The following is a 15768-nucleotide window of genomic DNA, read 5'->3' as shown; positions in this document are numbered from 1 at the left end:
AAAACTATGCCACTACCACCACCATCTTCCCAGGGTTCCCACTGGCAGTCTTAGTAGGATGATTATCAGGTACCAGTTCCAGGTACGAGCATAGCAAAATACAAGCCTTAAAAATATAAATTCCCTTCTACCCTTACAATCTTAATTCTAGAAACTTATTCTGAAGAAATAATACAGTGAGGCAAGTGAAAGACTGTATGTACAAAGCTGTTCTGAACTGAATTGGGGTGCCTTCCCACCTATCCCAGTTTTAACTCCCACTTCTAGCATGTGTCCTTGTAGTCTATTACTCCAAACGCCATCTTATTTGGGATCATAAAATTGTCCAGTCCTATTGAATTTGAATAATCAATTAAAATATGACTGATAAAATTTAAAGACACATACCTTCAAATGTTGGTCCATAAATTGACTCTCCATTATCTCCTTTTCCAGCAACTATATCTGAGAAATAGCAGTAAATAAAATTAAAATTCAGAAACTAAAAAAGAGATAATGGCAGGGGGAAAATGCTTTAAATTATGATTCCATTTATAACAATAACTAGAGTAAGTGACCTAATTGTTCAGTATCTATACCATGATAATATTTCTATAATTATTTCACTTGTATTTTGTAAGTACTTTAACATTCATGATTCCATTTTTTTCCCCTCATAACTCCCAAGTAGGCTAAATTTAATGTAAAACCTTTGAAGTGATGAAGTATTAAATTATAATTGTGGCCAGAATTTAAATTAAGTGTGTTCATATAGGTTCGACTTACTTCACAAGTTATTCCATGGTCGATCTTACTTTTCAGAAAAAAACGGAAAGATTAAGCTGAGGATGAAACAGGAGTGGTGAGGTCTTTTTAACACAAGAATGACCATTATATCTACTGCTGTGGCCAGGGATCCCTTAGAAGAAATGGAGTAGAAATCATAGTCAACAAAAGAGTTCGAAATGCAGTACTTGGATGCAATCTCAAAAAACGACAGAATGATCTCTGTTCGTTTTCAAGGCAAACCATTCAATATCATAGTAATCCAAATCTATGCCCCGACCCATAACGCTGAAAAAGCTGAAGTTGAACAGTTCTATGAAGACCTACAAGACCTTCTAGAACTAACACCCAAAAAAGATGTCCTTTTCATTATAGGGGACTGGAATGCAAAAGTAGGAAGTCAAGAAACACCTGGAGTAACAGGCAAATATGGCCTTGGGGGTACAGAATGCAGCAGGGCAAAGGCTAGTAGAGTTCTGCCAAGAAAACGCACTGGTCATAGCAAACACCCTCTTCCAACAACACAAGAGAAGACTCTACACATGGACATCACCAGATGGTCAACACCGAAATCAGACTGATTATATTCTTTGCAGCCAAAGATAGAGGAACTCTATACAGTCAGCAAGAACAAGACTGGGAGCTGACTGTGGCTTGGATCATGAACTCCTTATTGCCAAATTCAGACTGAAATTGAAGAAAGTAGAGAAAACCACTAGACCATTCAGGTATGACCTAAATTAAATCCCTTATTAAATTAAATTAAATCCCTAAATAAAATCCCACTTACAGTGGAAGTGAGATAATAGATTTAAGGTACTAGATCTGATAGACAAGAGTGCCTGATGAACTATGGATGGAGGTTTGTGACACTGTACAGGAGACAGGAATCAAGACCATCCCTAAGAAAAAGAAATGTTAAAAAGCAAAATGGCTCTTTGAGAAGGCCTTACAAATAGCTGTGAAAAGAAGGGAAGCAAAAAGCAAAGGAGAAAAGGAAAGATATACCCATTTGAATGTAGACTTCCAGAGAATAGCAAGGAGAGATAAGAAAGCCTTCCTCAGTGATCAGTGCAAAAAAATAGAGGAAAACAGTAGAATGGGAAAGACTAGAGATCTCTTCAAGAAAATTAGAGATAACAAGGGAACTTTTCATGCAAAGATGGGCTCAATAAAGGACAGAAATGGTATGGACCTAACAGAAGCAGAAGATATTAAGAAGAGGTGGCAAGAATACACAGAAAAACCGTACAAAAAAGATCTTCATGACCCAGATAATCAAGATGGTGTGATCACTCACCTAGAGCCAGACATCCTGGAATGTGAAGTCAAGTGGGCCTTAGAAAGCATCACTACGAACAAAGCCAGTGGATGTGATGGAATTCCAGTTGAGCTATTTCAAATCCTGAAAGACGATGCTGTGAAAGTGCTGCACTCAATATGCCACCAAATTTGGAAAACTCAGCAGTGGCCACAGGACTGGAAAAGGTCAGTTTTCATTCCAGTCCCAAAGAAAGGCAGTCCCAAAGAGTGCTCAGATTACCGCACAATTGCACTCATCTTACACGCTAGTAAAGTAATGCTCAAAATTCTCCAAGTGAGGCTTCAGCAATACGTGAACCGTGAACTTCCAGATGTTCAAGCTGGTTTTAGAAAAGGCAGAGAAACCAGAGATCAAATGGCCAACATCTGCTGGATCATCAAAAAAGCAAGAGAATTCCAGAAACACATCTATTTCTGCTTTATTTACTCTGCCAAAGACTCTGACTGTGTGGATCACAATAAACTGTGGAAAATTCTGAAAGAGATGGGAATACCAGCCCACCTGACCTGCCTCTTGAGAAACCTGTATGCAGGTCAGGAAGCAACAGTTAGAACTGGACATGGAACAACAGACTGGTTCCAAATAGGAAAAGGAGTACGTCAAGGCTGTATATTATCACCCTGCTTATTTAACTTATATGCAAATTACATCATGAGAAATGTTGGGCTGGAAGAAGCACAAGCTGGAATCAAGATTGCTGGGAGAAATATCAATAACCTCAGATACGCAGATGACACCACCCTTATGGCAGAAAGTGAAGATGAACTAAAGAGCCTCTTGATGAAAGTGAAAGAGGAGAGTGAAAAAGTTGGCTTAGAGCTCAACATTCAGAAAACTAGGATCATGGCATCCAGTCCCATCACTTCATGGCAAATAGATGGGGAAACAGTGGAAACAGTGGCTGACTTTATTTTTAGGGGCTCCAAAATCACTGCAGATGGTGACTGCATCCATGAAATTAAAAGACGCTTACTCCTTGGAAGGAAAGTTATGACCAACCTACACAGCATATTAAAAAGCAGAGACATTACTTTGCCAACAAAGGTCCGTCTGATCAAGGCTATGTGAAAGGTGGGGTATGTTAAGACATGCCCCGGAAAAGTGCCGCAAGGCAAATTCCGGAGGCTGGCTAAACTTCCGGGAACCGACCCCCTGTAGCCTGGTCCAGTCAGGTACCAACGCGGAGCCCTTGGACACTAACCGCTGCTGTAGCCCGCGCTTTCTTCCTTATGTGAAAAGACCTGGCTTGGACGCTGGCCCTGGCTATAAAACCCCTCCCCACCCCTCATACCTCGCAGACTCCCTTTGTCTCCTCGCTCACCCGCCCCCGGGAGTTCTGCCCGAGAGCGACCGCTCAATAAAGGCCTTCACCAACAGTCCTTAGAGGTGGCTTTTTTCTTCCCGCGGCGTTTTCTAACATCTGGCGCCCCAATGTGGGGCTCGAGGTGAGGGCCCCCGGCACTCGCCGTTGAGGCTCCCTCGAGCTCCGCCGCCGCGGAAGCCTTGGACCCAGGTGGCTGACCAACCCCCTGGACGGCAGGATACGGAGTAAGTCCCTTCGGCTTTGGGGCCTGCCCTCCCTGGCGACCACCTCCTAGAGCCCCGTAACGGGTGCACACTTACTGGGCCCTCCCGGTCACCAGCTGGTGGGGAGACGTCCCCAGCGGCTGAGTAGACCTCCAGCTTCGGCCTCTGGCTTCGGCCTCCGGCTTCGGCCTTTCCGGTCACCAGCTGGTGGGGAGACGTCCCCAGCAGCTGAGTAGACCTCCGGCTTCGGCCTCCGGCTTCGGCCTTTCCAGGTCCCTGCGGTCGTGAGGAAGACGTTCCCTGCGACTACACAGACCTCCGGCTCCCCTTGACTCGTCTGAAGACGTTTGGACAGCGGGGGTTGCCTCCACGCCCCGTGGTCGCCATGGGATCGACAGCCTCCAAACCCGATCCCCAATACTCCACCCCCTTAGAGTGCCTGCTGGCTAACCTGCGGACTCTAAGATTAAAGGGAGATATCCACCCCAAGCAGCTCACTTTTCTGTGTTCACAGGCCTGGCCTCAGTATTTCCTAGATAATGGCTCACAATGGCCAGCCACAGGGACACTAGACTTTGACGTTCTCCGTGATTTAGATAATTACTCCCGGAGAACGGGAAAATGGTCTGAGGTCCCCCATGTTCAGGCCTTTTGGGCGTTGCGCTCTCGCCCCACCCTGTGCACCACGTGCGCTCCTAGCCAAATCCTACTCACCATGGCCCCCCCGACTCCACCCTCCCGAGCTAAGCCGGCTCCTCCCGTCTCTGAGCCCTCTGCTTTCTCTGTTCCCCCAGAAGATCTGGTGGCCCCCCCTCCCTACACCTCTCCCACGGCCCCCTCCCCTTCCTCTCTGGTTCCTACCCCCTCCCCCTCCTCTCCGGCCCCTCCTAACCCCTCCCCTTCCACTCCGGCCCCTCCTAACCCCTCCCCCTCTAACCCTACTCCGGCCTCTTTTGCTCCTGTTCCCGCCCCTGAGGCTTCACCGCCGGCCCCAGATCCTCCAGCCCTTAACCCTATCTTGTATCCTCCCCTTCCTCCCATCACTCCCTCTTCTTCTCCGGTTAGCTCCCACACTCGCTCCCATAGCAACCCTCCAGGAGCCTCCCCTCCCCCTCCCCCAGCCCCGCTACTCCCTTTGCGACAAGTGGCCGGAGCCGAGGGCCTGGCCCAGGTCCACGTCCCCTTCTCTCTCCAGGACTTAGCACAGATTGAGGCCAAGCTGGGATCCTTTTCCTCCAACCCCACTCAGTACATTAAGCAGTTTACTGGTCTGACCCGCGCCTACGCCTTAACATGGCAGGACATATATGTCATCCTGGGATCTACCACCACCCCCGAAGAGAGGCAGGCCATTTGGACGGCAGCCAGGGCTCAGGCCGACCAGCGGCACAGTGCCAACCCCTCCCCCGAGCGTCCCCCGCGAGCTCAGGCAGTTCCTGACACCGACCCTGATTGGAACTACCAGGAAGGGGGTGGCGGCCAGCTGCGGGTACGCTATATGATAGAGTGTATCCTCGATGGGATGGAAACGTCCTCTCATAAGGTAGTAAACCTCCTCAAACTAGATGAGGTGACTCAGGGGCCCGATGAAAACCCAGCCATGTTTCTTAATCGGCTGACTGAGGCCCTTGTTCAATACACCAGACTGTCCCCTAAGTCCCCCATTGGGGCAGCTACCTTGGCCAATTGTTTTATCTCCCAATCTGCACCTGACATCCGAAAAAAGCTGGCCAAGGCCGAGGACGGCCCCCAGACCCCTATTCAAGACCTCGTAAAAATGGCCTTTAAGGTTTACAACGCCCATGAAGAAACTGCTGAGGCCAGCCAAAGGGCAAGGCTCAAGCAAGAGGCCGAATTTCAGGCAAGCCTCCTAAACCAACAAACCCAGGCCTTGGTAGCGGCCCTGCGGCTGGCGGCGGGTTCGGGGGTCCCAAAACCCCCCTCCGGGGGCCTGCTTCAAGTGCGGCCAAGAAGGACACTGGGCCAAGATGTGCCCCAATCCGCGGCCTCCTTCCAAGCCGTGCCCGTTGTGCAAACAGCGAGGACACTGGGCTAGTGACTGTCCCCAGGCCTCTCGGGCCCCGACCTCTAGGGGCCAGGGACCAGAGCACCCCAGGGAGACCTCCTGCCCTCCTCCAGCCTTCGAGCTGCTGAGCTTTGACGATGGCTGACACCGCCCAGACTCAGGAACCCCGATAACCCAAGCCAAGCCCAGGGTAACGCTCCAGGTAACGGGTAAGTCTAGTTAATGCGGGGGCTACCTATTCGGTCCTTCCCTCTTTCGGGGACACTTTACGTTCTTCCCAGGTTTCGGTTATGGGCATTGACGGCCAACCCTCATGTCCGCTCCAAACCCAACCACCACCCTGTCAATTAGATTCCTGCCTATTTACCCACTCCTTTCTGGTCATCCCCTCCTGCCCTACTCCTCTCTTAAAAAAAAAAATATATATATATATATATATACTCTCACAGATCTCCCAGCAGGTGGCTACGGCCCTGGACATCAACTGGCATCTCCACATCCCCTATCGGCCCCAATCGTCAGGCCTAGAACAAAGGCACAGACAGCTCCAAGAAAGCCCCCTCCGGACCGGACTCAGTGGGTCCAAGAAATAGCGCAGGCTGCGACCGGACAGGCCATGCTCCTAACAGCTTACACTCGACTCAATCAAGAAGACATAGACCCACCTCACAATCCTGCATAAGCTGACCTTTCGTCCCGGCTGGCCCCTACCCCTCGCCGCCCCCGTTCAGCAGGAAATAGCCAGAGAGAACCGGCGCCCCTTGTCCTATAACAAAAAGGCCGGGATGAAAGGTCGGGTATGTTGAGACATGCCCCGGAAAAGTGCCGCAAGGCAAATTCCGGAGGCTGGCTAAACTTCCGGGAACCGACCCTGTAGCCTGGTCCAGTCAGGTACCAACGCGGAGCCCTTGGACACTAACCGCCGCTGTAGCCCGCGCTTTCTTCCTTATATGAAAAGACCTGGCTTGGATGCTGGCCCTGGCTATAAAACCCCTCCCCACCCCTCATACCTCGCAGACTCCCTTTGTCTCCTCGCTCACCCGCCCCCGGGAGTTCTGCCCGAGAGCAACCGCTCAATAAAGGCCTTCACCAACAGTCCTTAGAGGTGGCTTTTTTCTTCCCGCGGCGTTTTCTAACACTATGGTTTTTCCAGTGGTCATGTATGGATGTGAGAGTTGGACTGTAAAGAAAGCTGAGCGCCGAAGAATTGATGCTTTTGTACTGTGGTGTTAGAGAAGACTCTTGAGAGTCCCTTGGACTGCAAGGAGATCCAGCCAGTCTGTCCTAAAGGAGATCAGTCCTGGGTGTTCAGTGGAAGGACTGATGTTGAAGCTGAAACTCCAATACTTTGACCAGCTGATGCGGAGAGCTGACTCATTGGAAAAGATCCTGATGCTAGGAAAGATTGAGGGCAGGAGGAGAAGGGGACGACAGAAGATGAGATGGTTAGATGGCATCACCGACTCGATGGACATGGGTTTGGGTGGACTCCGGGAGTTGGTGATGGACAGGGAGGCCTGGCGTGCTGCAGTCCATGGGGTCGCAAAGAGTCGGACATGACCAAGCGACTGAACTGAACTGAACTGAAAATAGATGCTCTAGAAAGAATTAATGTTCAAATTTTTATTCTTTGGAACTCTATAGTGATGACTCATTTATCTGGTGTTTCAGAACTGAAGTTCCTTTGCAATATAAAGAGTTTTTTTTAATGGTATTTATAGAACCTGTTTCACATTATGTGCATATTTTGGCTTAGGCAGTGATCCTACTATAAAACTCCTCTCTGCACAGCTACAGCAGAACCAAAGCTAACTCTAGTGAAACTAGAGGTCTCTGAGGTCTGTGTTCTCCCCATCACCCCCTTTTCTTCTTTCAGTTCTTTAGATGGCCCTCCTCGAATAATGTGCAATAAATAAATGTTGAAGAACTGGCCCATTTAAACTCAGTATGAGCACTTTATAATAAAAGTGTCTATGTTATTTAAAGAAATCTGATGCAACAGCAAGCATGTGAAGAGAATTTATGCAGGAAAGGGGCATATAGCATTTAAATTATACTACTCATAAAGCTGGTTCAAAAGTTAACTGATAAACCTTAAGTCTCAACCTATTCTGCCAGACAGATACTTCCTTCCTGTCACCCCCACCCCACTCACCACACAGCCCAAGGCTGTTCTCAGAAGCCTGCTGCAGTAGCCACAGACTAAATCCGGGTTTGGAGAAGTTGAATGTCCTCTCGCACCAATTTCTTCCTTTCCCAGAGTTTGCTTTGCTCAGTGAACCGGCCCAGGTGATTCCCCTCTGCGGACTTGTGTCAACACCAGTGACACTCCCTTGTTTTCTCTCTCCAACACTTGCCACTACTCTTGCCCTTTGCTTCTGATCTCCCAGGTGAATATTTTATATTGACACCATGTCAGTCAGTATTTAATATTTTTTTGTGGCCATAACCCACCCCTTTGAGTTCAGCTCTGGATATCTTCTATACTTGTGACAACAGATTCAGCAATGCAAAACAGTGGTTAAAAGTAAACTCCAAAGTCAGATGATTTTGATTTTGACCTTGATGTTGGTTACCTTTCCCAACACTGTTTCCTCATCTGCTATAGACAGTGATGATGGGAGGTGCCTCCCAGGTAGCTCTGAGTGTGAAATGCAGTCATGTAGGGAGAGCACATGTATGGTGCCTGGCGGAGCACCATGCTCCTTCATTAGTGGCCATTATTATTGTGCAGCATCACACACTTATGGAATGCATCTTCTCATTATCATTTTCACCATCATTCTAACGACCATGATGATGATAAAATATATTAAAGTAAATCTCAGGAGATCCTTCTCAAGGCAGTAGGCCTTGTGGGAGCCACAAACAGGATCCTGCTGAAGTGACTTAACAACTTGGTATCTTCATTAACTTCAGACACAAACAAAATGTATGTTTCCTGTTTATCTGTGCATTCATTCTTTGAACAAACTTTTAAAAAGCATCTACTAATACTGTATGCTAGGCACTGTTCTCTAACTTGAGGATGTAACAGTGAATGAAATAGATAAAAATCTCTGCCCTCATAGAACTTATATTCTATTGAAAAGAAACAGACAGTCAGTTAACAAAGAAGTATTAATAGTATGTCCTGTGGTGAAAAGTGCTAGAAAGACAAATAAAGCTAGGTAAGGGGACAGGAGAGCAGCCCAGAAAGGGGTGAGGAGAGGTATATGGAGAGGAAGGTGGCAGTTTTTGAATAGGGTGGTCAGGTAAGTCCCTCCTGAGATAAACTCTTAGCAAAAACCAGAAACAGGTCAGGGGGTGATGCAGGGGGACATGCAGAGGAATAGCTGGGTGTATGTATCTCCGGCAGAAGAAACAATGAAAGACCTCAGGGCATACATATGCTTGATATACTTAAGGAATAGCAAGGAGCCCTATGTGTGGAGCAGAGTTAGCAAGAGGGAGAGGTCAGATGATGAGATGGGAGTCGAGGGAGGAAGACTTTGTGGAGCCTCTTGGTCCCAGAGAGCAAGCAGCAGTGCCTGGAAGCATCCTAGGGCACACCACCAAACCACAGTCAGTTTCTGCACTCCAAAATTCTACGCAAAGCCCTCTGAAGGAGGAGGGTGCTTATGGAGCTTAGCGGTTTCAATATACCATGTCCTTGAATCCTCACCATATCCTGTGATATTATAATTATCCCCATTTTGTGATTAGGAAACTGACTCAGAGATGAAAAGTTCCTTATCCAACATGGTACAACTTATACATGTCAGTTTGGATCTGAATTTATTAACCAGAATTTTTTTCCAAACTCTTTAAACATCATTGTTACCTGAAAACATGAACTGAGACCTATGCACTTTTTGGAAATGTTACTTCAAATAAATAAATATCATGGTCCACTTTCCCCAAATCCTGCCCTGGCTCACAGGGGTGAGTGGAGGTCTAGCTAAGATCAAAACAGAACACCGCATCTGGAAGATCAGTGACAACACTGAACTAAGTATCAGGAGACACGGATATGGGCCCTCTTGAGGATTATCTTATGCTAACAAAAAATCAAAAACAGTCTAAATGTTCACCAGTGGGAAATTACTTCAACTGGCATAGCAATATGATGAAAAACTAGGCAGATCCTAAACATTTTATATGTCAATATACATAACCACATAAAATTTTTAGGGGCTTCCTTGGTGGCTCAGATGCGGGAGACATGGGTTCGATCCCTGGGTTGGGAAGATCCCCAGGGGGAGGGCATAGCAACCCACTCCAGTAGTCTTGCCTTGAAAATCCCCATGGACAGAGGCACTGGGCAGGCTACAGTCCATGGGGTTGCAGAGTTGGACATGACTGAGAGACTAAGCACAGCATAGCACAAGTTTTTCATTATATTGCTATGCTGATTTAATTAATTTCCCATTGTTGAACATTTAGATTGTCTTTCATCTTTTGTTAGTATAAGACAATCCTCAAAAGTGCCCATAAAAATTTTATGTATTTATGTGTACTGATGTGGGCTTTCCCAATGGCTCAGGGGTAATACAGGAGACTTGGGTTTGATCCCTGGGTTGGGAAGACACCTAAGAAGAGGAAATGGCAACCCACTCCAGTATTCTTGCCTGAAAAATCCCATGGACAGAGAAGCCTGGTAGGCTACAGTCCAAAGGGTTGCACAGAGCCAGACATGACTGAGCACTCGTGTGCACACACACACACACACACACAACACTGAGCATGCACGCACACACACACACTGACATGACCAGCACACGTACACACACACACACACACACACACACACACACTGAGCGCGCGCCCACACACTGACATGACCAGGCTTTCCAGGTGGCGCTAGTGGTAAAGAACCCGCCTGTCAATGCAGGAGATGTAAGAGACATGGGTTCGATCCCTGGGTTGGGAATATCCCCTGGAGCAGGACATGGCAGCCCATTCCAGTATTTTTGCCTGGAGAATCCCATGGACAGAGGAGCCTGGCAGGCTACACAGTCCATAGGGTCGCAAGGAGGAAGACACGATTGAAGTGACTTAGCACACACCATAAATATTATGTAGAAAAACAACTGGATTAGAAACAGTACTGGTGATATCTCATTTTGGAGAAACTGATTTACATACAAGAGCTGATTTACATACAAGATACTTGGATTAAATCTATATTTTTCTCCTCATCAGCCTGAGAATGTTCCAGATTGTAGAAAAGTAATGAAACATTATTAATTTAAGCCTTTGCATATTTCATCAAGTTCAAGAAAATCTCCTTCCACACTAAACCAATTATTTCTAAATTGCTGCCTGATTGCTCCCTATGGGATATCTCCTAAAAGGCCTCTAAAATTGAATTTTGTGTTGCTAATCAAGGTACCTCCTTTGTGTAAAGCCAAAGGACTGACCTGGAAAGAAAGCAAAGATGGAGACCAAAATGCTTTTGATCTTATTTCAGTTATAACAGGGTAACATCTTTGGTGAGAAATAAGCTGTTTTTCATTTATTCTGTTTTCAAATTCCTACCTTTAGTATGTTTCTTAAAAGCACTGTATTTTCTATATACTCTATTTTTAGGTGAGCATTTAAAATTATCTTTTGGTTAAAAAAATGTTACCCATCCTACTTTCTTATATCACTTTTTAATCTGGAATATTCCTAGTAACACACTTTAGATTTATTTTAATAATGATGGAATTTTTAAAAAGAGTATTAATATCTTAATTCATCATTTGACCATCCTTTAAATATATCTATATAACATCTAATGTTAAATATATTCTAATTTTATATGAATTTCAAAGAGGCAGATAAACAGAAGTTTGGCTGTTCGGATTTGATGTTGCAACTAAGTTGTATTTAAGGTTTCAAACTCACCTCCTCCTTGTACCCAGCCATTCCGTACCACTCGATGGAAAATGGAACCTGTGTAATGTAGCTTGATGCCACTTTGGGAAAACCCTGCTTTTCCTGTGCACAAGATCTGAAAATTTTTACATGTTTTGGGACATGTATCAGAATACAGCTAAAAATAAAGATAAAAGTTTTCAAAGATTAAACATTTTGACAGAGATTCTCACTCTCCCCAACTTATTAAAAAACAACCACCAAAATCCTCTTACCTCAAAAATCAATCTTCCAATTGGATAAAGATCAATAGAAATGTCCAAGAACACAAAATTATGCTATTAAAATTAAAGAAGAAGGTAATGCAGGTCAGTGTTTTGGAAGAAAGTTTTAGAAGTGACCAAGAATATAACATCATAATGTTTTCAGTGTTAAGATGACTGACAGCATTAACATAGATGATGTAACAGCAAAATTAAACGAATGACTTTAAAAAGTTTGTTTCTTCCTTTTTATTATACTACAACTTTATAACCTAAATAACATGCTTTTAAAAACCTTCAGTAATAAATAACATTAACCTGTCACACAAGACTGAGAACACATGGCCTAGATAGCAACCACACCACAAACTGGGTGTGGAAAGGAACACTGATCAGTACCTTTGGGAAAAAAGAGCAAACTGGGAAGCCTTTTCTTTCCTGAGTAATTCTGGAAAAAGATCCACATGAGCCCATAGATTTGGTTACTGTGTGTTCTGGATTTTCAAAGACTGCACAGATTAGCTAAACAGAGCCAGGCCACAGTCTTTCTGAGTAGAAAAATAAGGCCACTGTATGCATCGGTACTATGCCAGGGGTAGGGAAAAGAGGATGCCGTACTTATTCTTTCTTTCATGACCTCATACTCCCAGATGCCCCAAGCTCTTATTTTCAACTGACATCCTTTCTGGTAGAGGCAGCTAACATTTGTGAGCCCTTGTCTATCCCTATGAAGAGGCACCCAAAATGAAAACTCTTCTCCATCACAGTGGCATTCATTTTGGTAGCAAACCACATCTAGTAGAATACATTGCAACTCTTAGGCATCATTCTCCTACATAAAAATGCTGCCTGATTTAACAAGTACCTAATTTACCCTGCCCTGTTTCTTAAGAATTTAAGAAGCATAAATGAAATCACTTTTAAATATATCACTATCATTATTTTATGTCTCTCTAAGCTCTTTTTTTAATTAAAGACTAAGATAGTATTATAATACCTGATATCCAGGAATGAAGTATTTATATCCATACTATTAATAATTATGATTATGTTTGTGCCTCTCTGTTTCTGTATTACAAGTTGTTAATTATTAAAGAATATTATAACTTTAAGAGGCATAATATGGTAAGCTTCACAGGTTTAGGAGGGAAAAGAGGACATACTGGAAGTTAAGATTGACTTCTAAAATGCATGAGTCCATTCAGGCATTATTAAACTTCCCTGGGCATCAATATATTATCTTTATGTGGTTGTCAAGAGTAGATAATTCTAGAAATCCTGATGAAAACACAGCAAGTGACTTTTAACACAAGGTAATGTCACCTTTCAGCCAAACCTAATTATCTACTCTATCATTCCAAACCAGAAGTAAACAAGTCTCCCTGGGTTTAACTCAGCATGAAAAATCTAGCCTCTGGGCAAAAAGTCCAAGGTAGAATCTGGGTCCTCTCTCCTCACCCACTAATTAATTCAGGCTGCCATTATTTCTAGCCCGCACTACTCCAGCAGCTTTCCAAATGGCCACCCTGCCATCAAGCTTTCCCCACTCCACCCTGTTTGGCCTCAGCCCTAAACTTTTTTCTGAAACACCAAAGATATAGAACAGATTTTTGGACTCTATGGGAGAAGGCGAGGGTGGGATGATCTGAGAGAACAGCATCAAAACAGGTATATTATCAAGTGTGAAACTGGTTGCCAGCCCAGGTTGGATGCAGGAGACAAGTGCTCGGGGCTGGTGCACTGGGATGACCCAGAGGGATCGGGTGGGGAGGGAGGTGGAAGCGGGGTTCAGGATGTAAACATGTAAATGTAAATCCATGGGGAACACATGTAAATCCATGGCTGATTCATGTCAATGTATGGCAAAAACCACTACAATATTGTAAAGTAATTAGCCTCCAACTAATAAAAATAATTAGGAAAAATAAATAAATAAATTTTAAAATAAAAAAAAAAAAAACACCAAAGAAGGTTATGTCATACTTCTGATGAAAAGTTCTGTTGGCCTGCTTTCTTCTAGATAAAATCTAACTCCCTGGTTAAGAGTGGACAGTAAGTTCAACCTTTTTTAGTGGACCTGGTTTTAGGGTTTTTTTGGTTGTTGTTGTTATTGTAAAACAAAAAAACAGGAAAGGAAAGCACCTTTCCTATTTGGGAAACTCCTCCCAGGGTTGCACCAGCCTCTGCAGAACATTCTATCTTTCCCCACCATGTGAGAGCCAGGGTGTGGGCACATAACCTGGGCTTGACTAGTCAGGTGCTTCTGCCTGAGGCCTTCGACCTCTGGGGAGCGACACAGACCCAAGGAGAGCAGAGAAGTTATGCTCAGTGAAGGCGGCAGGGAGACCCGAGGGGCAGCAGGCACCCACGGCAGCACCCCGGCTGCACCTTCCTGGGGCGTGACTCTGGCCATCTTTTCCTGCTACCAGGTCTCCCTCGGTTCCTGCCTGCTTTCCAAAGCTGGCTCTCCAACTTTCCTGTCAGTTGTGGATTTAGAACATCCCTTCAGTACATGCCTTTTCTCCTTAAGTTAATCAGAACAGCTTGGTACTGCTGGCAGCAAGAATCCCGACTGATACTCTCATTTCCCCAGCCTCCTTTCCCACTCATTCTGGCCTCCTTGCTGTCCTCTGCCATCCCCAGAGTACACCATGCACTTTGAGATTCCTGGCCCTTTGGGAATGAGCTGCTATGAATGTTAAATTCCTCTCCACACCTTACAGTTTAGAGCATTTTGCAAGTGTACTGTTTATTCAACAAAATATTCACTGAGCACCTCCTATGTTTCAGGTTCTGTTCAAGGCAGTGGTTGAATAAGGGTGAACGAGACAAGGTCTTTGCCGTTGCATGGCTCAGATCCTAGCTCAGGGTCCTCATGTAGGCACAGGCCACCATGGGCATGACATGATGTTCAGCATGTGGCAGCTGTTGCCGCAACAAGGTTCCTGAGCAAAATGGCATACATTTACCACCCTCGTGGAGGTTGCCCATTCCACCCTGATGTCTGTCTCTTGCTCTCTGGACCTCAGGCTTCATGACTGTCCCATACCATTGGAAACCCCCCAGGGCCAGAGCTTGTCTGCTCCTCCTCCTGCCACCTGGGTGCCACCCTTCTTCTCACACTTGCCAGTCTCTCAGTGCAGTAGCTCCCACTTAGGTGTTACAGCATACTGATCAAAATATTGCCTGCTCAAAGTGAGTAAAGGATAGGTTTGTCTTTGTCTGAGGGAGGAGGTCTTAATATTTTTAAATAGATGCCAATTAACACACGTAAGTTTCTCATGGGGAGTCGAAATGTTTGAACAGGAATGCTCTTCTGCCTGTGCCACCTACCTGCGGTGAGATAGGCTGGCTTTACAAACCACCAAGCCAAACCCCACCAGTTCTTTGCAACTAGAGATCACAAGTTCATTGAGAACTTAACCTAGTCCTCTACTCTTTTATATTCCCTTTGCTAGGTTTGTCAGTAATTAGTGCTTAATCAATATAAATGCTCTAAGATTCCACTATTTTCCTTTTTAAAAAAATTAGTGTAACTTGCCTTGGTGTCTCTTAAGAATTTGGCAGAATAATCCACAGTAAGTGCTTCGTAAAGTGCAGGAGGCTTAAAATCAACTATATCCCACACTTTGTGGGCCCATTTCTGTAGATCAAGTGCATCACCCAGGAGCTCATCATTAATAAAACACATCACATAAGAAGAATATTCCCAGACTTCATTCTTAAGTTCCTATAAAGGAAAAGGGCCAAAAAAAAAAATTAATGGGGCACAGGGGTGGGGGGGTGAACCTTGCTAAACCCACAAGCCAGAGCTTCGATCAATCCAAGGACTGAACCTTTAAAAAAATATATTTTTTGCCATCTTTCAGAATTTTACTCTCAAAGGGAATTTAAGAACATTTCAAAACTCTGAAGGTGCTAAAATCAATAACCTATAAGTAATCTTTAAAATGGTACAATCTTAGAAAATAGATGGTAATCTGGTAATAAATGTCAGTGTGCATCGCATACTTGTTATCTAT

At 44.9% G+C, this 15768-nt stretch overlaps 1 protein-coding gene across 8 annotated transcripts in view; it reads right to left on the bottom strand.

Moving 5' to 3' along the window:
- The window catches only part of PPIL6 (peptidylprolyl isomerase like 6), a 41358-nt gene that overhangs the window by 18451 nt on the left and 7139 nt on the right, over nt 1-15768 (bottom strand). For 7 of the 8 annotated variants that reach the window (XR_009690927.1, XM_061131491.1, XM_061131494.1 and 4 more), the window contains 4 exons: nt 15288-15476; nt 11759-11821; nt 11514-11661; nt 388-444 (listed from right to left, as the gene is read on the bottom strand). Coding sequence is in view for 7 of the 8 variants with exons in the window: in XM_061131491.1 (XP_060987474.1) it covers nt 388-444; nt 11514-11661; nt 11759-11821; nt 15288-15476 (457 nt within the window). In the remaining variant the exon portion in view is untranslated. The remainder of the gene's footprint in view (nt 1-387; nt 445-11513; nt 11662-11758; nt 11822-15287; nt 15477-15768) is intronic. The other variant, XM_061131490.1, reaches the window with a different exon arrangement.

Source organism: Dama dama, chromosome 28, assembly GCF_033118175.1.
Source record: "Dama dama isolate Ldn47 chromosome 28, ASM3311817v1, whole genome shotgun sequence".
NCBI classification, from domain to species: domain Eukaryota; kingdom Metazoa; phylum Chordata; class Mammalia; order Artiodactyla; family Cervidae; genus Dama; species Dama dama.
Note: the sequence above shows the minus strand (reverse complement) of the source record. Positions and strands in the feature narration are given on the sequence as shown.